We start from the raw sequence: 25,813 nt of genomic DNA on the forward strand, positions 1-25,813 counted from the left end.
TAATCCAGCTATTCCCATGAATGTCAATTCAAGCCGAGAATAATCACACTAAAATGAATATTCCCAATATTTCAAGACACCGAGAAAAGATCCAAACAGTCTTGGAACTTCTCCCGAACTTTTAAAATGCCTTGTGCATGCAGATGTATGAATCTGTGTTAAAAGGGCCAATTATATTTCTCAAGATGAAAATTTCCATTGCAAGAAGTCCTTTGTGCACAAACGACTGGTGATTTTGATCGAGTGGAATAGTACCACTTGGATTTAATGACGGAATAATTGAAGAAAAAAAATCTATTTTCAGGACAACAACATATCCATGTTGGATCAACAAAAAATACCTCTGAGAATGCCGGCGAATATTGATCCCAAGACTATCTTCACGTGAGTACAATTTACCCCACATAATCCATATGTCGTCTCACCGATATTTACATTCCATTGCAGACGGTTACGTATTCGAGGGTCTGCAGGGAAAAAAAAAACGTGTCTCAAATAAAACACATTCCATCTACCTCGTGACCGAGTGCATCGAGACCTCTCACATTATTTTTATTATCCTCTTTACTCTATTTTCTCTCTCGTTTCCTGATAAGACGCGTTCGTGAGTCGTGTTAACGTGAAACTGAGAGATTTCACCGTGCAATGACACGTTATTAAACTCATCGCAAATTTTTTCACTCCCCGAGAATAAAAATTAGCACGATTTTCATAAGTCGCACGTGCAAATCGTTGTCGGACATTGACACTGATCATTTTTTCTCCTTCATTGTCCTTGACCTTGATTGTTCACCATCTGAATATTTCTCCCCACGTGTCAGTGAATACCTTTGAAAAACCCGAAAAACTCGATTTTGTGGAATAATTTCTGGAGAAAAATTTCCGTCAAAATACGACGATCGGTAATTTTTCTATTAATTTTTTACTCTTCGTGTATTTATTCGCAGCAATGCAGGTGTGAGAGTAATTAATATCGGAATCTCCACACTTTTTTATAATTGAATACATAAAAAAATTGAAATCAATATCTCGTCCGTTGCCCCCGTTCGATCAGCAATTTACGCGTCAAATTTATTTTCCATCTTCTATTATTAGTTGAACTGTAATCGCTACCTCTCGCATCGTCTCCCGCAAAAGAATCACGGAGTTATTGTAATATAAAGATGGCTAAGTAGAATTGAGAGGCGGAAAGGGAATGTATTCAAACTGCATATGAGTATTAGCGAGGTGATAAGATATCCCAAAGCCTCCGGCAGAACGTAAAAAGAAGATGAGAGAATCAAGACAGTCTTTCACCTCAAATTTTTTTTTTGCACACGAGGGTACCGATATCGTCTGACGAAATAAATCCTCAGTTCATTCACCTAGTGGTGAGTTGCAGTATCTCGAAATACAAAGTTTACAAAACGAAATGCACTTTTATCAGCAGGAGGACTCGAAGTCGGACAACGACACACGCGTGAGAGAGACACGGGGTTATTCAACTCAAAATAAAATTTTGCCGCTGGCCCCCGGGCTAATCTTATCACCACTTGTGCTAAAAATGAATTCACTCGCGATATTATTATGCACTTGGTTTTGTGGATGGAAAAATTCGGGAGTTTTATCAATTCCGGGAGTCAGTTGACAACATTAATCGAAAGGTGGGAGTTTTACTTCGAGGGCATTCACGTGTATTTACTTTTTCAAAGTTCATTCACATATATATTTCAGATAACAATAAATATTGTGAGTTGTTCCATTGATTTTGTATTAATTTCCAATTCAATTCGATTGTTCAATGAAAAATTCACATGCAATGTCGATCCTTGGAACATATTTACTGATTTATTTCTGAACACAAGCTCAACTTTTTCGGTGATAAAAATTCAATCTCAATAAAATATTCGGGTGAAAAATAAATGTTTGATTAATCAACAGAAGCTCATACCGGCAGAAGCCAAGACTGCCCGGACAAACAGGAGTTGGTGGTGTGCCGGTTGTCGGTGGTGGCAGAAGAACTTACACGGAGGAAGAATTACAAGCTGCCCTCAGGGACATACAGAGTGGTAAACTCGGTACACGAAGAGCAGCTGTCATCTACGGGATACCAAGGAGCACCCTCCGTAACAAGGTCTACAAGCTTGCAATGGAACGCGAGAGGGACGCCTCCCTCACTAGCACCCATTCACATCCTCACGAGTCTGGCGTACCAGTATCAACCACCACCATCACCTCCACAATACCAACATCAACAACAACAGCATCAACACCAAATACGACCCAAAATGCCTCTGCAACAAGTCCGCCCCCGCAAGTGGATGAGGTAGGTTTTGGGGACGAGAGAGACCGTGATTTTGTCATTTTTTTTTTATTATTTTACATTCATCACTCCGTTATCAATACCTTAACTTCATTCAGACAGAGTCATCTTACGTTTCGATCAGTTTCATGATGTGAGAGTAACTTCTCAATGCAATAACTAAATAATTGAACATATATCGCCGAATAAATGAGGGTGAACACGCGATAACTTTATTTATCCCTCAGAATCGGTTTTTTATCATTATTTTTCGTCTAATGTGTGGTTTTGGTTAGGAAGAACGAATGGAGCTTCCCCAAAACATACCTCTTGCATGGCGATCGATAGAGACCGTGTAGACTCACTGTTCTGAGTGATATTGAATCGTCACCTATGCATCACAAATGCAAGACAAATATTCTGACCTAGTATTGGGTCTACACGGTATCCACGTGCGGTTGCCGTGACGCTCAAAAAACTTGAGACTATAAATAACTTAATAGAAAAAAAAAAGAGAACAATAAAAAACAGTAGTTGTCCTATGTTTTTGCATGGGCTGTTTTAACTGTTTATCACTATATTTGTAGTTTGATACTTGGCCACTTGGCGTACGCGAGGTTGCAAGATGTGAGGTAAGTTTTTGGGAAGATACCGTTGTGTGCGTGAATTATCATTTTATTATTTTATATTTATTGTTTATCAATGATGATACCATCGCGATGCTCTTCTTGCACCTTCTTTCGGTTTTCATTCAGCGTATCTAGAGTATGTTCACATTGAATTTATTTATTGTTCAATTCATTTGTCGAGAGTACAGCTGAGGATTATTGAATTTTATTTGAAACTGTTGAGAAGCGACTCTCGCATTGCTTGGATGCTTGCATGCGTTAATGTTTATATGATAACTTTCACGGAGGTAAGTCATTGGAATTGTACACAAAGAATGATGAGCGTTCTATGCTAATGGACTCGATCATCGTCATTTAATGTCAAGGACACGAGTCCCTTGGTGGAGAACACGTACATGCACTCGACAGTCTGCGCTGTTGCACACTTTTCTTTCTTTTTTTTATATCAACAATACATTCCCGTACGTATGCATCACGTTTATCAAATTGTTTTCTTTTAATTGCTTGTTCGTTACGGGCATTAATTTATTACGGAGAGTATGTACTTTGAATAGAATCCCAGCATGACGCTTAATGTCAATCCGTACAGCATGAAGATATTTCATACGAGTCAAACAATCTATTACACGGAATTACACCCAGACACGATAAATATTCTTATTACAAGTCTACATCTACATGTTCCCTACTAACGAAGTTTATTGGTGGAGAGAAATGGGACATGGAGATGCTAGAATGATTGTTTATCAACAGGCGGATGATAAGGAGCTGTCAGGTGCTGAAGAGGAGAAGGAAGTGGAGAAGGCCCTGCTGAAGCCACTGCTGTCCCTCGAAGACTTGGTGAGATTTTCCGCCCTTGAGGGTAGCGGTCGGGACTCCCTCAGGACACTCCTCCAACGGGGACACGAAACCGGCACCGAGTGGCCTGGTTTTGAGCATGCTAATATTGGACCCTATATCCATAAAATGCTAGCCGCTGCTGGGCCATTCAAAGGTACACAATTGTGCTCAATGAATATGAATTATCCCAACAACCGAATCCCTGACAATATGTCCCACTCGATAAATTGATCCGTGAGTAATGAATTTGAAAGAATTAAAGAGCAGTCCAAGTGCTGGGCTTGTCTAGAAAAAATAAACGGGAAATAATGAAAAGGGCGATGTGGGTCGTATCGTATCAGCCGAGGTGGGTTTACCCGGGGTAAAAAAACTTGTCGGTCTTCTGTAATCGATAGAAGCCAGGGTGGGTCATAGCCTCTTATTCCACCCGGATGAACGGACATTTTGTGACTGTCCATTACTTTAATGCATCCTCTATTTGTCACCCAGGTCTTGAGAACCAAGAGTACAGGATACCAGAAGTGATGAGGCGATTGATGAGCGAGGACAAAAGACTAAACAAAGATGTGAATGGCGATCAGTCGCACTCACACGTACAATCACCCCAGTCACAATCGTTACAAGGTGGACAACAGCAAAGGTTACCAATGACAAATGATGATTTCAATCCAGCAATAGAGGAGGAGGCGAGCGACAGCGCTCAGGGCAGAGCTATACTCAAGATTCCGTCCTATAAACCAGCGAGTACACCTGGCTCAAGTAAGAACAATGGTGAGCCAAATTCAGCAGCATTTGCCCAGGGTTTTGCTGCATCATCAAGTGCAGCTGGTAGCCCTGGCCTGTTGGAACGAGCTAGCCCAGCATTCTCGGGCACTAGTAGTCCAACGAATTCACTCGTTGGTAAAGGTGTCAGTGTTAATTTTCGTGATGTCATTGCTAAGAGTATTAGCTCAAAATTTCAAGAGGGACAATCTGGACAGACTAATGTCACCCAAACACCTACACCATTGCTCAGTGATTCAAATCCATTCAAACGCGGTAGGTATACACCACCGCAGACTGCCCATCAGCAACAAACGCAGCAGCAAAAATCACAGAGCCAGGAGAACAAATCAAAACCGAGCGCTGGTGGCAAAGGTACGAGACCAAAACGTGGAAAATACAGGAATTATGATCGGGATAGTTTGGTAGAGGCGGTTAGGGCTGTGCAGAGAGGAGAAATGAGTGTTCATAGGGCTGGTAGTTACTATGGTGTGCCACATTCCACCCTCGAGTACAAGGTCAAAGAGAGGCATCTCATGAGACCACGAAAGAGGTAAAATATTTATCATAGATTCCCCTCGTCTTTCGATTGGATTTCTAGTAATAAAAATGAATTATTGTCAACAGGGACCAGAAACAGTCGGAGGACAAATCAAAAGACTCACCGACAGCGCCATCATCACTGAGACCAGCTCACCAAGACAAAAAGCCACCGTTGAAACCTCAAAAATCGTTTACACAAGGTCCAGGTGGTTTACCAGGTGGTCCAAATGGTTTGAAAATGCCGTTTTTAGACGGGATGCCGCATCTACCATTTCCACATCCATTCAATTTTGGTTGGGGTCCAACGCCATTCATGCCTTCACCATTTATACCAGGTGCACCAAATGTACCAACGATACTGCCTGATCAGTATTTTGCTACCCAGAGAATGCGTGGACTTCAGGAACAGCAGAGAAGTGCTGTTGTACAGCAGCAGAGTAGTAGAGAAGGCAGTGGTACAGAACCAGGTACGTCAAATTCACGTTCAATGGTTAAAACAACGAGGGAAATGGCTGAGAGTCTTTATGAGGGTACAGGTGCAAATGGTAGCTTTCTTGATAATTTAATAAGATCAAGTTTGGAGACTGGTATACCGAGGGATCAACGGGGTATTACTGAAGGACGGGGTCAGGGGCATCATCCTGAAGCAATGAGTAGTAAAGCATTGATTGATCAACTGTGCAGGAACTCAAGACGTACACCATTACCCAGAATGACAGATAGCAGTGAAGATGAGAGCTATCGTCCATCAAGATCATTACCAGAGAGACCAGAGAGAGTACCAACTGTTGATTTGAGTCCATCCCCAACGGATCGAATAAGAAATGATGATCAGGGCAGTGATCGTTTAACATCACCACCAACGCCCTTGTCAATCAGTAGAGCTGGTAGTCGTGATGATGACACAAGGGATTCACGTAATGATCGCGGTAGTAGAGAGCGTGAGGTACATAATGGTGGTGATGAGCCACGTAAAACAATACTACAACAGCAACAGCTGAATCACTACCCGGATATACACAATCTTTATGCCGTATCAAATGAGAAAAAAAGTGCCTGTGATAGTAAGCTTATAGTAGATCATTCGAGCCAGAAGACTCAACAGCAACCACAACAGCAGAAGGAATTTGGTGCTGTGAGCGGGCTGGTAGTGCAACTTCAGAGAGGCTACAATTCTGCTAGTAATTCAAGAACAACGGAACAAGAACAACAGAATAATTCACAGCCAGTAGCGCAGCCTGTTCAGGAGCCACACGGACCTGCCCTCACCATGGAAGACTCCGTAGAGCAGTAGACGAAAAGTCAGTATCCTATTGTTAATGAAAAAACAACAATTCGATACAGAGCTAAATTAAACCCAACCCTCCCCGCGTCAAAAATATCATGATAACTTAACGAAAGATGAACAATAATGAGAAAATTCAGTCCTATCGTTCAACCCTCAGACCCAATCCCTCAAGCGTCGCGCCCGTTCCGCACCACGTGTAGAGAACAAACAGAAAAATCTATTGAATCCTCGTCTGAGTTTATAAATATCATCTCAGCAACAAGCCCTCACCTCGTCCATGCCCCTCTGATAATCCGCTCTTGTCGGGACATCAGTCCCAAGAGTGATGTAACAATCAACAAAAAAGATTAACAATTCACAAAAAAAGTGACTAAAAGTTAAGACGTGCAGTATTTACTGTACGCTGCAACAATCCACCACGAACCTGATGCCATTCCGACAGTAACAAGAGCCATCCTCGGCTGGTAAATTCGCTGATTGATTTTTTCAAATAAATTCGAATAAATCACAGCCAATAATTTCTCACGCCGACCGTGGATGGCTGAACTTTCGAAAAATAAATAAAGTAACCAGGGAAATTAGGAGAAATGCGTTAGAAGAGACCGTAAAATGTTTGAGCAAGAAGTTTTTTGAAAAATAGTTAAACCTAATTACACAAATTTTCACACAGAATTATGAAAAATAAAAATAACATTAAATGTGGGAAAATATCTCGAGAGAATGAGGTGAAGATAGAGACAACCTACACACGCAGACAGATAGACAGATGAAATAACACTTACACGAAATAACAAGATTAAAGAACAAAAAAAAAACAAATGAAAAGAGACACAAACGCGCGCACCAAACAATTGAAAAATTTAATAAATAATTTAAAAAACCCACTACCCGCACACTCACTCATCTGACACACCAAAAGATGAACCTGAATACAATTCACCCGTATACTATTATATAATACGACTAAAGGGCAGGTGAAAAAAAAAAATTTCAAATTGAAACACAACGTATTTTTTTCCTCTATCAGTGTAAAACTACCTAATATACTTACCTACTATTAATATTACTTAACTATTAAGAGGTAACATAATTATATAAGAATATAATATATTATATATATACATATATTTTTGATCATTACGAAGTATGCGACGAGTAAAAAACATTGAAAATTGAGAAAAAAAAAATGAAAAAAATGAGCCAAGACTTTTGTTGGCGCGCGATACGGAGAGAAAGAAAGAGAAATAAAAATATAGGCGTTTTCACAAGGCGACAATATATTATCTAAATAAATCTCAGTTCTTTCGGGCCAGCGTTCCATGTAATGAGGGCGTAGAGATGATGAATTTAATTAAACAAAAAGTGAGAATAAGTTTTAGTGGAAAAAAAAAAATAATTGAGTAATCAGAGGAAAATTGTCCCGCTAATACGTAGCTCGATTGAAATTGTTCGGTATACGATTTTTCATTAGGAAATTAGAGCCAGATAAATTGAGAGTGAATTATAATTAGTGACAGATGGTCTATTTTTAATGAACAAGTCGTATAACGTGTGATTTATATGATTTGGCGATGTCGCGCTGTGAAATGAATTCTAAGTGACTAATGAGATAAAAATTGATTAACGAATGAACATTAGATATGGATTAAAAGAAAAAAAATAAATAAATAACTGAGTTACCATACGCACTCTCTATGCGGGTCATTTCTGAAGATAAAATTAAAAGAATGTTTCTATTTAAAATCCGACTTTTTTGATACGAGAAGACAAATTTTCTACCAATAGATGAAGGAAATAGAGATTTTAAAAGCGTAGCAGTTCTCTTATGGACCGTAGGTTCTTCTTACATTGGTCGGAAGACTCGCTGTAGGGCACGTGAAAACGATAATAAATACAGCGGATAATATGCCCGTGAAAAATAATGTCCTAGACTGGCACGATCGATCGCTATGATTCCCAAATCTTTCGGATAACTAGTGGATGAATGAAAAATGCAGTTTCCGGCGCGATTGTCGGACTATTGAGAATGGAAAAAAAAAAAAAAACGAAGTACCTACACGCTATATCAAATTCACCCGATTAAAAATTTAAACAACAATAAATAACCCATAAACCCCCAAAAACCGCCCAATTAAATTATATATAATCCGCAGAGAATAAATTCCCACCCCGTCAACCACGAAAAAAAAAAATTCTTTTGGCATGAATTAGGGACATTTTCGAGTTTGCTGAACAACGGGAGAAGAGATGTAAATTCTTTTGGATGAATAAATAAAGAAAATATTAAAATTAAAAAAAAATCTAAGGAAAACGAAAGTACGAACAAAAATGAAAATAAGTTAGGTATACACGTACACATACACTGCTGATATAAAAATGGTGAAAAGTCTTTGATGTTTCGTTGGACCAAAACAATTTGAGGTGAAAAAATTTTTTACACATCCTGAAAAAAATTAAAACTGAGATGAAAAATTATGAAATATGAAGAAATAAACATATATGCACTCATTCATGACTCTCATACGACTGAAACTCTAGGCTGTACATAAAATAAGGCATGTATATGTTCGGTGTTGAAAAATAAAAATCTCCTTAACGAAAAAAAGTAAAAAAAATTATAATACGAAAAAAACAACATATTAAGCAAGGCTAACTCTATCTCGGTGTTTTGGAACTAAAACCTAAATTTACGTATTTAACGGAAAAAAAAAATGATGAAAAAGTAAAATTAAAATTAAAACAATTCCAAGTTATCGAGTGTAAATGTTAAGGTCTCTTTCTAGGGTTAAAATCAATGAAACTGAAAAATAATGGAATGAAAGCAGACAGCACTATTCATTGTGTATCAACGTGTAATTTAAAAAGTCAAAATCATTCTTCTTACCTTCAGTGACCCTTTAGGACCCCCCTAACCCTGCCCCCCCCCCTTCCCCTTTTACCCAGGACCCCCCTTCGAATGAACGCGAAACGAAAAAGCAAAAAACCAAAAAGAGAATACAGGAGAAATTGTAAAGTCACTCGATGTAAATTTTTTCCGGTACATTAATCAAAATTATTCGTTCTGAATGTTCATTGATCGCGCGAGAAAAAGTAAATATTTCGAGAAAAAAAGGAAAAAAAAAAATGCACTCCCCTAATCTTTCTTCCCCCAGTCCAATGCGACTCGATTCGTTATGCCGATCGACCCTGGAACAGATGAAAAATTCATGAAATTATGAAAATAAAAAAAAACTGAAATTTATCGTTAGATGTGAAATCTATATTATTGTACGGACGATATATTGCTAATTATGATTGTCGTTATTATGATTGCGAATTCATTGCGACGACCGGTGCAGTCTTCATTATAGGTGAGATGATAAAGAAATTTAAAACAGGTATCGGATTATTGACGGTCGACGAATCTGTTCATCTCGTGATGATTTATCTGTTGTTTTGAAATATCAGTGATATTAGTGATGAATATTTGGGTAAAAATTTTGGGTTTGAGATTAAATAAATCATCGGGAGGTAACGCTATCGGTGAAATCGGTTCGGGCGATAAGACATCACTTGACAAACTGGACGAAACAGGCGACGAGGTAAATTATCGTCGGCGATTTAGTCTCGTCGGAGGAAGAACTGTTATATTAGAATTTAATTCCATTGACCAAGGCCGAAACTAAAACTGAAAAAAAAAAAAAAAAACAAAATGTTATACGAGTAATCGATAAGTCCAAGAGATACGATAATCAAGGGATCAAACTTATTACGAGAAAATTTAATTACGATTCATCTAAATTATCTAGTTTTCGTTTACTCGGGGAATTATTTGGGATTGAGTCAAGTGGAGTCTCTTTCACCCTTTCGGTTAATCGCGAACGATGCGCCAACGATCCGGTGTCGATTTAATAAATCGAGAGAAGAAAGAAAAAAAAAATGAAAAATGGGCAGAGTTTTAAGGTTAAAATGAAGATATATTATATTAAAATATCTGTGATGTAAAAAAGTAACAAAATTTTGATGTATATTTTTCACAAACATATTGTAACCTGCTAGTGTATGTAATAAGGATTATCGATATTACATTGTATGATTACGATACGAAATGATGTTTCAAGGGGGAAATACGTGGAAAACAAGGGAGATAATTTTAATGGCGTTTTTAATATCCACAGTTGGTGGTCGGACGGGACTAAGATGGCGGGTAGAGACCGGAAGATCGGATGCGGAGACTCCCGTTTATTTTTTTCACTATTATTTCATTATTACTTTCATGTTGTACCCTGGAATGACTATTGTATTTTGGATTGACGGAAATAGCATCGTGCTGCGATGAAAAAATATTGTTGTTCGTTTGACAGATTTTTTTAGGAATGGAATCGCTAAAAATCGCTTTCGATTAACGACTTTTGAAATGAGGAAGAGTTCAACCGCCGATATCTCAGGATCGGTTGGAGGGAACTCAACGATTTTTTTTTCATCTTAAAGTTCTGTTTTTAAACTTTTAGATGAGATAATGGTCGTTCAATTCTACTCTACCGTTTTTGAGTTATTGGACGTTGAAAATGTTCCATGTTTCATCGTTTTTTAAAGGGCGCAATGATTTCCGGATTATGAATATTATGTTGTTCAAAAAGTATAATGTTTAATCGTCTGGAAAATATCCTCACATACTGATCTTGAAAATAAAAGAATGATTATTCATCGTTTGAGAACTTTTGCTCTTAAATGTGGAATATTTATTTATTTTATTAATATATTATTCTGCAAAATTTCGAAATTCTGAATGTCAGTGAAAGATAATTCTCCGGTAGAACAAAAATCCGAGTATTCATTAGAACTTCTATTTTCTCATGTACCGATGCAATTTCCGCAGGACCCACCACCAAAATTAATCAACAAATTACATTAAAATATGAAAAACGGGAGAATTCGCTCCGATTGGCCCTGAAACGGCTCAATGTCAGCTACCTCACAATACTGTCACGTTTGGAAAGGTTCAAGCAAAGATAACCGTTGTGTCAAAACGGCCCATCTCCAAACAAAAAAAAAACGATTCAAAACGGATATCAATCATAAAATCAGTTGCTCAACCATTATTTTCATAAACAAATCACACGACCGCATAAATTCTCAAACAATTCGATAAGATACTTACCTTGCAGTCCGAAGGAAATGAAAATCCAGATGGACGCGTTGAAATGTAATTATAATTTCTGACACAACGGTATTGCATGATTGAGAGAGATAGTGAGGTGATGAGAATGGTCTAAACAGTTCCAAATTGTGCCTAAGTTTTGAATTAACATTTTTACGATCAAATAATGCAGGAAACTAACTAAATAATATAGATGCTTTAGTTTCAACAACACGAAGTTATATATTTAAACGATAAAAAAAAACAAAATGAAAAAGATCTAGAAGAAGAATGCAATAGAAAAATATGCAGCGAGGATTGGATAAAGCGAGAATAACGTTTAAATAATAAATGATTGAGATAACAAAACAATACCTCCTGCGTTTTAGGGCTACCCGGCCGCCATCTTAGGTTCTCATTTACGTTCCGTTAATGTCGAATAAGTGCAATTAGGTACACGGTGACAACACAAAACACGCCGGGACGATTGGGATAAATTTTTTCGTCGTAGTTAATTGAAATGATGAGAAAACAAAAATGTTATGCGCTAGGTTATCGTTTTTTAAAAATTCTATTTTCAATTTACGCGTTCTCGAATGTTGGAATTTTCGTGATCAACGAAGTGCTGGCCTGTCGTCCATAAGACAAATTATAGACCTCAAATAATTAAATGAGCAGCGAGAAGATGATGGAAGAACTCATTATCAATTTCCCATGAGTCGAAATAAATTTTATTTCTTTGATTTTCGCTTGTCGATTCAGTGAGTCGATGGACAGCGCTGGGGACGCCATTTTCCTCATGAGGAGCCATTTTGCACTGAAATTTGTGATCTCAATTGAAACTCAAGCATTCCAGGGATTTTTTTACTTTTTTGTTGGAGGATTTTTTAGAAAATTGGCATTTTTATTTTGAGGTGGTTTGCTGGGGGATTTTTTATCACCATTTGTAGTGGTAGTCCCCAGGCTTTTGGTTTAACCCCCGATTATTGGGAAAATTAAATCGCCAGGGATGAGCATTCGGGGTTTTAGTTTTAGGTCTCTCCTCGTATGCGGTCGTAGTCCTCGTACCTTCCAATTGGCTTTAATTCGTACTCTAAGTTCTCTAGTCATGCAATGACTCTAAAAGGCGCAACTCGCTCCAACATGTATACGCTGCAACGATCGATATTGATTGAGGGACCGATATTCATTCCGGATGATCTGATTTCGATATGCGAAATTGAAAATGAGTTCTGCCACGCGAATTTTGACCGCGAGAATGACAACACGGGGAGAACCACCGATTTCTCAACTTTCTGTCGAGTCGGAATTTTTTATTTTCCGATTTTCTTTTCGATTTTATGATTTTGTGCAAGAATCACTTTATTTTTATCGATATATATTTATTCAGGTGTAGTACATAATTATTCATTGAAATCTGTATTTGGTTTTCGAATTATTGAATAATTTACAAGAAATTTTTGCGTTTTTCGTTAGTTCGGAAATAATTCAGTAGTAATAGGGAAAATCATGTTCAAAAAATTGTGAATCTTCAATTTTTATTTATCAATTTACCGATTTTTATTGATTTTTATAAAATATTTTTAGTCCCACGTGAATTTCTAGGATTTATAAATGAAAATATTTTGTAGAATACCACGCGCTTTTTCTTTTCATTGTTTTTTTTTTTTTATTGATTTCAAGGAATATTTCATGGAATTACATCAATATGTTTGATTTTTTAAATATTAATATTTTTTTGGAATTTTCTTTGAAAAAATTTTTGGACGTCAATTTTCGAAGTTCTTCTCATCGCAAAACCCGACAAAATCGCTCAATAATTTTATCAGAAAAAAAATCCAAAAATAAATAAAAATGTATTTATTCATTCCTATTTAATTTTTCATTTGAATCCCAAAAAAATAATTTCGATTAATCATAATTTTTCTTTATTTAAAGAATATTTTTGTTTAATTTATTAAAATTTTATGTTTTGGCTGAAAATTTTTTTGCTTGATCTAAAAAATGATAACTCGACTCGATGGAAAGTAAAACAACGGTGGCCGAGCCTAGTTTGAGTAAATTAGCATTAGGTGTTAACAAAAAAAAAATATTATATCTAGTGATAAAGAGGTCCGTGGGTACTACCCCGTTAGCATCAGGTGGTACCCCATGGCGTGGCGCTTTAGTTGTTTGTATATCGTGTTTTTCTATACTGTCACTATAAAAGCTTGACCCCGGCATTCCCATCCACCGATCCCCGTGGCTCGTGAATTCGTCTAAAAATTCTAACCTCCAAGAATAATTCCAAAAAATCCAGCACGATCAACATTAAATTGAAATATAACGTATCAAACTACAGTGGACCAAGACTCGGTAGATTTGGTGCTAGTTCTGAACCAACTTCCCTAATTTCCCCCTCAAAAATGTAAATATCCGACAGCCCCCCACCCTAATCAAATGAATTTCTGATCCGATGTGATGAATTAAATGTGAAATAATGGTAAAATCGACGGATGCCCGTACATCAAAGAACGCCGAGGTCAAGCAATCCCACTACAAAAAATATGAATAATATAAACTGCTCGAGTGAAGGTGAAAAAAAAAATAATCTTCAACCCACCCTGCCATTTCGCAAGAATAAGAAAGGAAAATAACATTCCATTTTGATTCCCTCAACAAACTCCCTAACCCAAGTACTGAATCCACATGTCATACACTGCAAATAGTCCCTTGAATTCCCCAGCGCAATTGATCCCACAGTTTGATAAGCTCACACAAAGGCCCACATTATTACTGACACACGCAATAGCAACACAAACACACACAGTCTGAAGTAAACTACATTACAACCAACAGTCTGCTCTCTACAGTATGTATTTCACCGCAAGAAATACAGCAAACCAGGTACCAGGTCGTCTCCTTACAGTTCAAGCGACATTGCGATCACTGTCCGTCACTGGGTATTTAACCCCCTGGGGATTCATCACGAACAATCAATCGATGAATTTAATAAAACACCTGAAATTCCGCGTGGAACATGACCAATGAGAGTGCATATCACAAAGAACCAATAGTGTTTTAGGTTAGTGGGAGAGTAGATACACGGGGGAATCCCCGGTTTAAATACCCAAGCGACACCAGTCGGCGCAGTCGCTCCATCTATCCGATTCCGATTGCAAACTCATCGGTATCGCGACGCAATTCAAGTTTTTCAATATAAATAATAAACCGGCAACAACACATAATATACGAACAATAGGCATTGATCGACGTTTTCTCCACGATTTGTGCAGACGTCGTTGAAAATATAAACATTTAAAAAATAATACAGCGCATGTACAACAATATTAATTATACGCCATATCCAGCAGTGATAACTGAACAAAACAAATAACATTGAAGTAATAAAATGAGTAATGACAGAGTGAAGCAAATGCGGAATCGTTCTGTCTCGGTCGATATATCGAGATTGAACGAAAAATCCCCTCAAATCAAAACCTGCAGTCAGCACATTATGTAAACAAAATAAGTGCAGAAGAAAGAAAAAACTATACTATTATAAATAAACAAAAAAAGGTATATATATGAAATATATATACAAATTATTATATTAACATACATTAAACATATTTAAAAAAAGTATATTATTAATGATGCGAAGAAGTACTATATTATTATTAATTATCAATTATTGAATTTTAAAGAAAAATTTGAAAAAAAAAAGATGAAACAAAGTAACATTCCAACCGTCAATGTGCCACAGGATTTTTTATATTCTCTTGAAAAATAACAAGAATAAACAAATAAAAATGAAACAAATAGATAACCAATTGTTGTAACCGTGAAGTTATGTAAGGATCAAAGCAAAGCGTGAGAAAAACAAATGGTAGAGGATGATAATTCTTTCGATTTCTGGGAGTTTATTATCCGTGAATTTTGCTGTTACAAACGAGAGATAACGAGGAGAGAAATTACCCGTTCGGTCGCCAGCCCCTGCGGGTGGAATACACAAAAAAAAAAATAACCTCTACGGAATGGAAAATGTATTGACGATTGCGTGGAGCTTTCTACATCGTCAATGGAATACCCCCAGGGATTTATTTGTTTATTTGTAGATAATTCTCTTAGGTTATTCTACCTCCCGCATTGGTGTACCCGCTTTTTTTTTTTTCAATCCGCGGTGAAATATTATTGGTCCATGTCTTTGTTACGGATACATTACGCGTACACGATATTTCGTGCATGGAAACATTTCAGAAATCAGTGATCATTTGTTTCAATTTGATTAAAAATTATTGGCGTCCGTAAAGTGAAATTTTACAGCCTAGGACGGGAATGTTCGTTTTACAGCCCAGGCCGGTAAATAACAGGCCCTGAGGGAGTTCTTAAAATATTTCTTTACAAATACAGAAGAAAAAATCTCTATACAACTCTACGAGGCGTATAATTTTCCGGTCTAGGCTGTAAAGTATTAGTTTAAAATCCAGACGCAGAGTGAAATTAGAATTCCACTCAAGCATAAAAAATTGCTGTCCAAAGTTATAAAAAACTTTCTTTGCAAGAATTGACAGAACTTGACAGTCTGAATCAGCAAAAAAAAAATCTGTAAAATGTCAAATTATTAAAAAGAGGGCTGAACTCGAAGAAACAACATCTCCCTCGTTTTCTCTCAATCCGACAACAACAACAACAGGTATGATTATCATTATTTATCATTCCGCTTCGCAAGCAAACTGTAGGTTTTCGTTATTTTTTATTTATTACCGCAAAACCGCAGTAGAATATGAATTTTCATAGAGACAAATGAATTAATAGAATAATGAAGCGAGGGCATTATCAATTTTCACAATTCCGAAAGTTAACAGTTAATATGCATTAATGGATGATTAAAAATTTACCAGTATAACACGCGAGGTGCAAACGCGACTAATAGAATAATTGACTTGTAAATGATCTGTCTCAGGAGTGCCTGAACTCCTCTCTAAAAAATGAAAAACCAATATTCCCACAATTTTTCCCATGACCAATCCTCTGGTTATTTCCGCATTAACATAGGACAAATATAGAAATACAGCCGCATCCCGAAAACACAGACATTAAAATACAATAGTAATCCAGAATAATAACAGAAAATGGTAAAAAAAAAAACCACCTAAATCACTTAAACAGCAACAGAATACATATTAATTCTTATTATCATTGTCATTGCAGAACGATGACTTATGATTTTCAAATAATCATCTCTTATTAATTATTGTTATTATGATTACAGTAAAATTAAGTATGAAATAGCTGATAAGTACGCATTCACTAGCGATTACTGGTTCATGATTGATTAAATTACTCCGATCGTTGATGAAAAAAAAAAAAGGCAGGAAAGGGGGAAAAAAAAAACTTTTGATTGAATAGAGAAAATAAAAGTGGCACGAGTGACTAGGTACTGTTGTAACAATGTGTGCAAGTTAGCCGAAACCGTTAACAGGTCAAAGTGATACATGTGTATATTATATATATTTATATATTTGTATACATATATATATACATACATACCTATGCATTAATATACGGCGATTTTATTCGTTTTATTGAAAGATGAAAAAATGATAAATAAGACTTATTGTACGGCTTAACTATCGTCCAGGTCCGTTACTCGGCACCAAGTACTCAAAAATTCATTGAATTGTCGAAAAAAAAAACAAGCATTATTTAATTGCACTAATATTTAGACGGAATTAATAAACGTATACTGGACTAACTGTGGATGCAACTGGATGCGCATGATTATCTGGAAAATCGATGAAAAATTATGGAAAGTGTATATGTAATATATAAATATGTATATGTATATGTGAATGAGGAGAAATTTATCTTTAACAAGTGAGTGATGGCGATTGTAATGTAACATAATTCGTGTGAAAAATTATTGTGACATCTCCATTCACTGAACACTCGGACATAACGAAAGGACAGAGACTATTTACTGTATACGTACGTAAAAAAATGTTGAGGATGTGTTTGTGCCCATTTACTTACGCTAACGGTATGGTCTTACGCATCAGTTTATTTTCCTTAAATTCGTTTTTCCTTCTTTTTTTTTTTCATTTTTTAATGTTTTTTATTGTTAATGTAGGGGTCGTGAAATTAGGATCAAGCGCCGCGTATACGAGAACTTTTCATTTAAGTTGATTTATTGAGACCGATTGTGCAATTTTTAGAGTTTATATTTCCATTCTCTCCTGTGTCAACTCTGTTTTTTTTTTTTTTATTTCGATGATGTACTTATTTCCTGTTTTATTCAACATGGATTGCTGAATGAGGGCGAGAATATTTTTGTTGCTGAAATTTTGTAAAAAAGGGTTTTTTTTGGTGATTAGGAGTGGAGGATGTTAGGAAATTTAGGAGTGTTACAATCAAAAAAAAAAATAATCAAATGTGTTCATGTGGAATTAAAAGAGAGAAAAATGAGGGATGTGTACAGCGTTCTCGTTCTCGCGCTAGGCTAATGCATTTCCAATTTTTCCTTTTTTTGTTTTTCGTTTCTGTTCATTTTTTTTCTAGAAAATCATTCATTCCAAGATTCATTCCAGGGGGATAGCGCCAACTTCTTTCCCCGTGTTATTATTATTATTTTTTCACAGCATTCGGAGGGTTTAGGTCCACTCAACCACGAGACTTTAACGTGTAATTGTATAAATATGGCCGATAGGGTGCAATTGAAGGTTTCATGCAGGAGTGCTCATTCCAAAAAAAAAAAGAGAGACAGAAATCCCCGCGTTTTCTGGTGTTTTCTTGATTAGCGGATGGAGAATTTTGTTATCGTCAATAAGATATCAAAATAACTCGTCCCAATCCCATGATTTAATCGCGAATAATTCCTCCCCCGCGTACCAATTATCGCTTTGTATTTTCACTCGTCTAGATTTTTAATTAATCAATGATAATTCATTCGAGAATGATTCCTCTCCACATCGAGCCAGTCTTACCCGTTATCTCTATCAATTTTAACCTCGATAATCTACTTTAAGTTATCCAATTAATTCCCTAAGCACTTGTTGTAGATTTTTCTGCTCTGTTTAATTTTAACGCCCCCTCCCCATTTTGTTAAACTTTATATTACCCGAGCAATTAACTATTTTCTCTTAATATTTTTTTTTTTCAAGTACAATCCAGACAGAACGTATGCAGATACCTGACAGTGTAATTATTAAGTAATCAACGAGACGACGTTTTATATTTTTTCATTGTAGATTAATTATTTCAATTATTGTTTTTATTCATTTTTTAATATGCGTTCTTCCTTATTATTTTTTCGTTATTATTATGTAGTATTTAGTGGATATTTTTGGCCTTGGCTTGATATATCGAGGTCGCGTTTCATGCAATCGATTATTTTTCCTCGATTTATCGTGGTATTGCGTCTTTAAGTCGCATCTCTTTGTCCCTTTTCCCATTTTTTCCCTATAATATTTCCCCTTTAAGATCTACCCACCGTCCGTCGTAGACGTTATTATTATTGCTATTATTTGTTCATACTTCCACCCCTAGAAGGATGATAAACTACGTAAGTCCTTTCGATTATAATCATAACGAAAAACAATTAAAAATTAAAGTTAAAATGATGAAAAAAAAAAATAATTAAATGAAGAAATGGCAAGAAAATGCGTGATGAACGCATGTGTTTTATACGTGTAAATTTAGGTAGTTAGAATGCATCGGAAAAATATTTTTTATATTCTATATGAATTTACCAGTTATTATTTAATGAAGGATGAAATCATGAATAATACAACACAGACAAGACAAAAATTTATCTAGATAACGAATTATCGTAATTGTTTTATTAATGCCAGCAATTAACAATTGTCGAACGTATTATTAATATATTCAGTGGAATGAACATTTAGTTTTTCTTTTATTTTTCATTATTGTTTATTTTCAATTGATCGATTCTTCTTTTTTCTTTTTTTTTTTTTAATTTCTCATTTTGGTGCCCCTACGTCCAAGTGAGTGAGGATTACGTACTGAAGTTCAACGGTTTTTTTTTTTTATTTCCTTTGTGTGTAAATGAAAATCATGTGGCAAATAAATATTACCGACATTACAAATGAATTCAATGACAGATTATAACCCTCAATCCTGATTTTCAACGTGTGAATAACAAGACGATGGATATAATATACACTTGTATACAGAACTCATTTTTACATAAACACGATTACGCATTAGACCAAAATAATTGCAAATTTATATATTGATACATTTTTCCGAGATATTTCACTGGCTAATGGACAAATTGGGATTTAATGGTCGACGGCGGAGAATCCATGAATTTTATCGCCATTTTTTATTTATAATAACACGTCAGAAATTTTTAACAGCAAACAATTGAATTATTGAAGGGCAGGGCAAAATGGAATGGCGGCAACCTGCAAAATTGAGTCTTGAATAAATAATTAAAGGTCTTGCATTTCGCCCTAGTCCTCAGAAATTCAGATATCGACTGTGCGATCAAAATGAAAACAACTGGAAAATGATAGATTTTTGTTATTGATAAGAACTTGTAAAATGATTGATGGGGAAAAATGAAAATTCCAATGAAAAATGAAAAAGCTTTTATTTTCCCCCATTTCTTTGCGAATTAAGTTGAAATAAATTCGAGTGGAAGACGCCACCGTAAAATTGCGATTCACGATTATAGAATGTGATACGTCTGCCGACGTCAGCCCAGGACTCCCCCGACGTATGTTTTTTTTTTTTTTTTCAAATTGCAAACGCAATCTAATTTATAGGAGTCGTGGTAGGTCGTGGCAGTTCGAGGGCTTTCTCAACAATAATTTATCATTTTATCTGGACTCTTAATTTGTTGATGATTCGTTGTTGTCGAAATGGTTGTGAAGTTATTAGTTAACATTGAGGATATGTTAAATGATTGATTTAACACGCCGCACTGGGGGCATGTGGTGGAGAGAATTGATAAAATGATAAGCATCGAATCTCGATTATCTCGAAATCAGATTTACCAATTCCTATTTTCTCTCGCACGCACTGTCACCGGTTGAAGAATTAAAGACAAATACAACTGGCATTAATCTAGAGTTTGGTTCTGCGTATTCCCCAGGAAGACATAGAATTGAGGTAAATGAGACTGATATACCAGTATTTGCGACGAATATGGTAAAAATTGTATAGCCTTATTATTGTAATGATAAAAATTAAAAAAATTGAATGGTAAAAAAAAAAAAAGATAATTTGGCAATTGGCTGTTGATTAATTGACGTATAAATTCAAATTCGATTAATTGAATCGATATGTATAGTGAGAATATATAATTTTATTAGGTAATTTAGTGTAATTGGTAATAGAAAAGAAATACAACAAATGCCAGTTGTAGATTTAAGGCGAGGAATTGTTTCCCAGTGATGATTTAGCTAAATTTAAAATATACATGGATAATTCACTGGCTCCGATGATTGAGAATAAATGGAAATTGAATGAGATGATGTTGAGGAATGATAATTGCAAGGGGTAATCGTGCTAACAACAAAAAAACAAAAGCGAGAAAAGTCTCTTTTTTTTTCTGACACGTACGCGCAATTGCACGCGTACAAAGCCCAACATTCAGAAGAATAATGAAAAAAATGTATGAATATAATGTTTGCAGTTAGGTGGGACCAAAAATGACTTTATATCTCTATGTGCATATCCAAGCAACGTGTAATTTAATTAATTAATTACTCATTATTACTTGCTAGACGATGAACGAAAGATTAATGAAAAAGCTTACAATACAACTGGATAAATCAAAGGATATGAAACAATTGATACGTTCTATTCATGAATAATGTGGTCGAGAGGACGACGACAATGAATAAATACAATAATTTCATGGTTAATTAGGCCATTAAGTTTGTCTATTGATTCATGATTTTACGGTTAGATATATCGATCATTATTAACTTTATTGTCTCTTTATTATATTGTTTTATCACGTTTCATTAATTACGGATGATCATATGATTATTATTTAAATAAAATGCCGTTTTAAGACACGATTATCTAGGTAATACCAAGTAAGACAAGTACGTATCTATAAATATTAATTATTTTTAATTAATTATTATTATTATTACATTATGAAACATTTTGTTGTATTATTTTCAATAAAAATCGAATTGAAAATATTAATTTTTTTGTTATTCTGTTCATTTTATGTTTATGTTTATCGGTTTTTCTTTCAGTGCACCGATGGAAATTCATTTCATTCAATCATTAATTGACTCGAAATTTTCTGGAGGGATTCTGTCGACAATTTCAACTGTTTTTTCTGTGGAAATTTTCGATCGAGAATATTCATTTATTTTATTGAGATGATTTACACAGAAATTTCTGGTTGTGAATTTCGATATTTTTCTTTTTTCAGTTTTTCTATCGAAGAAACAAAAACTGAAGAGATATTTCGGTGGAATAAATTGTAGAGAGGATTGGGAATTTTCTTTTTTATTAATATTTCGATTGACTCGACAAAAAAATTATTCAATTGCCCAGAGCAATTCTCCCAGAACATGGGATTCACCACTTTAATCCTAATTTTTTTATTTAAAATTCTTATTATTCATATGGGCTTCCAAAACTTGGAGTTTTGTGGAATAAAATGAGACCATAAAAAAAGCGTTAAACCGGATAAATCATCCATTCAATAGCAAATTAGGAAAGGCATAAATGAATCGATTTCTCAGATTGAGTTTTCGCTGCCACAAGAAAATACGAAAATAATTGTCAATTTTTTACTTTGCATTCTGATAAACTTATTTAAATTCTGTTTGCTGCGCATATACAACTGCTCTCGATGTAGAACCTCGAATGCTCCCTGTAATCACCCAGTGTCCCCTCCAAAAATTCCTCATTTCCAAAAAAAAAAAAAAAAAGCCATCTCTGCTATGAATTCGATGCGCTCGAGTGAAGAACGCGTTGTATAGAACCTAGAGAAACTGAACACGAAACCATGAGTTTTTTATTGAATAAAACATGAGAATGACAAACCACAAACCGTAAAATAGTTGTAAAGCAAAAAAAAAAATACCACATAATTGATACACACATTTATTAGGTAAGTTCATACTGCGTATTGCCTTTTTGACTTCGGTGTGAAAACAAATATAATAAGTAAACTTCAGATTGACGACGAGGGATTTGTCATTTCTACTCGCATTAATTTTTCAATTACACAACGGCACAAGTGTTTTACCATTCGCTGTAGATTTTAACGAATTTCATCGCATTGTAATTAAATTTGTGGTGATGAATTGAAGTGATCTCGAGTCTCATCTGTTACCGATCTGTGATTCGTATTTAATTTCGATGTAAATTCTATTTCAATTGATATAATTATTGTAAATGTCGAGGTCGAGATCACCCCGATATCAGTGAACTGATAAAACACTTGATCAGTTGCATCCGGATAATGAGATAGGGTGGATGGAGTAATTGGTGAAAAATCGCTTGGACTATTAGAAATGAATTGTCGCTCGTCGATTAATTCTGTGTCTGTTTCATGTTTTTCAATATTTGTAATTTATCGGTAAAATTATAACGGTATCGATACATAACAGTCTAAAGTGTGCGCTACTCCACATTTATTATGAATATATATATATAAATATTATATATATGAAAAAAGTATAATATATATTATACACACATTGGGATTGGTGAGAATATACGGTTTTTTCGCTTTGGAGTGTTATTTTCTGAAAATATTGAACAAAATATGGAAAAAAAAATTAATAAAACCAATTAATAAAAATGATGAACATATCGTGTGTTATTTTTCACTCCTTAGCAACAATTTATTGAACATTCAATACACTCCCCCATTCATTACATATAACATCTACAATTCTTTTGCTTCCAAAATTTGTCGGCAATTTGATAAAATTTTTATTTTCTGAGCTTCTCTCGGACCGCCCCAGCTGACCATATTTATTACAACCAGCACCCCAGAGTGTCCCCTCATCTGCAAATTAATTAGAATTAATTTCTCATTGGCAGAATAATGTCTAAGGGAAATAAAGAGTTATTACTTGACAGACATATCGTGAAATTGTTTCCGCATTGAACTTTCTTCATAGGTTCATTCATGTCTCCATCATCAGTGGTGAAATCTACTACTGTGGGTACTGCTATCACCTTTTGATCACTCGCAACCCCAAGTTCTCCACTTGAATTCCACCCCCAGATGTAAACGTCCCCCTGAAAATATTCCATTCTTTTATATATTTGAAATTTTCTCATGGAATTGTACTCTTATGTCTGAATTTTTCATGTAGATTGATTTTATACTACTCCGGTGACGAAAAATAGGTGAGAGCCTTAATCTCCACATTTACCGAAAACCGAACGCTCTCACTAACTCGATTTAAATTAATAGTCAGAAGTAATTGAATGGAATACATCATTTGTAAGTGCTGCATTGTGCCAGCCACCAGCAGCAATTTGAATAACATTTAGGCCAGCCAGGGCTTCGATCAAAGTTGGTTCATCGCAGTCTTCTAAATCACCATGTCCCAACTGTCCTCTCCTAAAAATAATTAGACAAACACGTACTTTTGCGAGCAATTAATTTTCATGGGATAGCACAAGTAGTTTCGGTAATATACCGACAAAATTCTTCGTGTCAAGTATCACGTACAGTGAGCCCTCAGTAATTGCTCACCCGTCTAAATGCACAATGTCTCACCGCATAAGGAGAATTATTCCCCCACTCTAACATTGTGTCCATTGAGCATTCTCTGTCTAATGTCTCCCGTTCTCCCTCTCAAGTGCGAGAAATGTGCGCAGTAATATTTACCAGCTGAGATCCCCACTAGTGCACGTATGTGGATCTCTTTCGGTTCATAAAGATCTTGCTGGTTTCCCCAAAAAATTCAGACCCCCAAGCCTGAGGAATTACTGAGTGTTCACGGTATTCGATGATAAGAAAATAGTATATTTCGTAACAAGTGCGGAAAAGTGATTTTTTGTGTGTGGGATGTTTAAAGCATGAATCGATGGCGAGTGGTATAATCCCATTCGCCAAAAGTCACGTTTCCACACTCGTTAAGAAATGGACTATTTCTGCACAGTGTGCGGGAAAGTTACTTTTCGGCACATCGTGATGAAAAAAAAGAAAATACTTACGTGCCCATCCCCATAGAGTAAACATCCCCATTATCAGCTAGGATGATCGAATGATCGAATCCACAAGCAACGTCCACGAATTTAACTCTTTTTGGCATGTCAATCAAGTTTGGTATATTAAAAATCCTTCCTAAAATCCATGAAATATTAAATTTTGAAAATCATCAGATGATTTATCCCTCTACAAACCCAAATTTGTCAGGGCGACTACGGAACTGTTTTTATCAATCTTTGTGATAAACTCATCTAGATTTTCATCATTGGTGGGTAAGAAATTGTCTACTTGTCTCCACTGACTCTCGTAAATCTTGTACTGCCAAATTCTGTGGGTCGAACTGACAATCGTGACAGATTCTTTATCTGGAAAAGCCAGAGTGAATCTAAAAATTGAAACAGTAGGTCAAGTATGATAGATTCAATGTGTTTTAATCCACAGTTCAAATTATTTGTTTAATTCTGATACTTAATTTTCTTCATTTCCCTCAGTTAACGCCAACTGCCTGATCTCATCACCCACTCCGAAATTCCCAGAGATGAACAATTCCGTTCCTTTCCACACCAAAAAGTAATTCCACTGTACTTCAACCCCAGAAATATCATCCGGAAGTTCCAAAAATCCATTACTAATCACGATGTCCTCATTGTAACCAAACAATCGGGGAGATGCCGCCAAACCGGCATAAAACAACATTTCTATGTAAACATGCACTTTATGTAAACAATGAACCTATCCTAACCTACAAAAATACAAACCTGCAATTGATAAAACAATACACAGACCCTTGATTTACGGCAATTGAGCTACTTTAAATTCTCGTCGTGCAGCGTCAAAGAAAACAATTTATTAATTTTTTAAAATTAATGAGCGAATGTACGAACGAAAATTTTCTTGCAGTTCCTGAGTCAGCTGACGGGCAGACATCCTCATTGCGGGTGGCGCCCTCCCTCTCTTGGGGTGCAGTACTATACTGAAGTCAGCATAAGTTTTAACATTGATTTTAGGAGTGGGAGACATGGTTACAAGTGGTAACTACGTGGAGTGGGGGTACCCAGAGAAGTAAAAACTTATGCTGACTTTAGTATAGTCAATGCCCTTTGGTCATACCCTTGACCCCTCCCTCTGAAAGTCATGACTGAAATTTCTCCAGTGCGATCATATCCTTCTAGTTAGTGTGACAGAAGGCTGCACTAGA

The 25,813-nt window shown here is 35.7% G+C and overlaps 2 protein-coding genes across 5 annotated transcripts in view; one reads left to right on the forward strand and one right to left on the reverse strand.

The window, feature by feature from the left end:
- Positions 1–20,423, forward strand: part of Eip93F (Ecdysone-induced protein 93F) — a 69,609-nt gene extending 49,186 nt beyond the window's left edge. The window contains exons 6-11 of one of the 2 annotated variants that reach the window (XM_011300514.1): positions 305–384; positions 1,921–2,305; positions 3,664–3,904; positions 4,240–5,065; positions 5,140–6,356; positions 18,605–20,423. In XM_011300514.1, coding sequence (XP_011298816.1) covers positions 305–384; positions 1,921–2,305; positions 3,664–3,904; positions 4,240–5,065; positions 5,140–6,349 — 2,742 coding nt within the window. In that variant the 3' untranslated portion in view covers positions 6,350–6,356; positions 18,605–20,423. Of the gene's footprint in view, positions 1–304; positions 385–1,920; positions 2,306–3,663; positions 3,905–4,239; positions 5,066–5,139; positions 6,357–18,604 lie in introns of those variants that run through there. The other variant, XM_011300515.1, reaches the window with a different exon arrangement.
- A 2,842-nt stretch (positions 20,424–23,265) lies between these two features.
- LOC105263976 (ultraviolet-B receptor UVR8) lies at positions 23,266–25,532 on the reverse strand. 3 transcript variants are annotated; one of them, XM_011300518.1, is made up of 7 exons: positions 25,401–25,532; positions 25,088–25,313; positions 24,810–25,000; positions 24,621–24,750; positions 23,895–24,021; positions 23,525–23,693; positions 23,266–23,457 (listed from the first exon to the last, which is right to left on the reverse strand). In XM_011300518.1, the coding sequence occupies exons 2-7, from the start codon at positions 25,309–25,311 to the stop codon at positions 23,291–23,293; spliced, it is 1,008 nt and encodes a 335-aa protein (XP_011298820.1). In that variant the 5' UTR covers positions 25,312–25,313; positions 25,401–25,532; the 3' UTR covers positions 23,266–23,290. The 3 variants fall into 3 exon arrangements, with proteins under 3 accessions (XP_011298820.1, XP_011298818.1, XP_011298819.1); XM_011300516.1 differs by having other exon boundaries at positions 25,374–25,532; XM_011300517.1 differs by lacking the exon at positions 25,401–25,532 and having other exon boundaries at positions 25,088–25,361.
- Between the last annotated feature and the right edge of the window lie 281 nt (positions 25,533–25,813).

Source organism: Fopius arisanus, unplaced genomic scaffold (assembly GCF_000806365.1).
Source record: "Fopius arisanus strain USDA-PBARC FA_bdor unplaced genomic scaffold, ASM80636v1 scaffold00018, whole genome shotgun sequence".
Lineage (NCBI taxonomy): Eukaryota > Metazoa > Arthropoda > Insecta > Hymenoptera > Braconidae > Fopius > Fopius arisanus.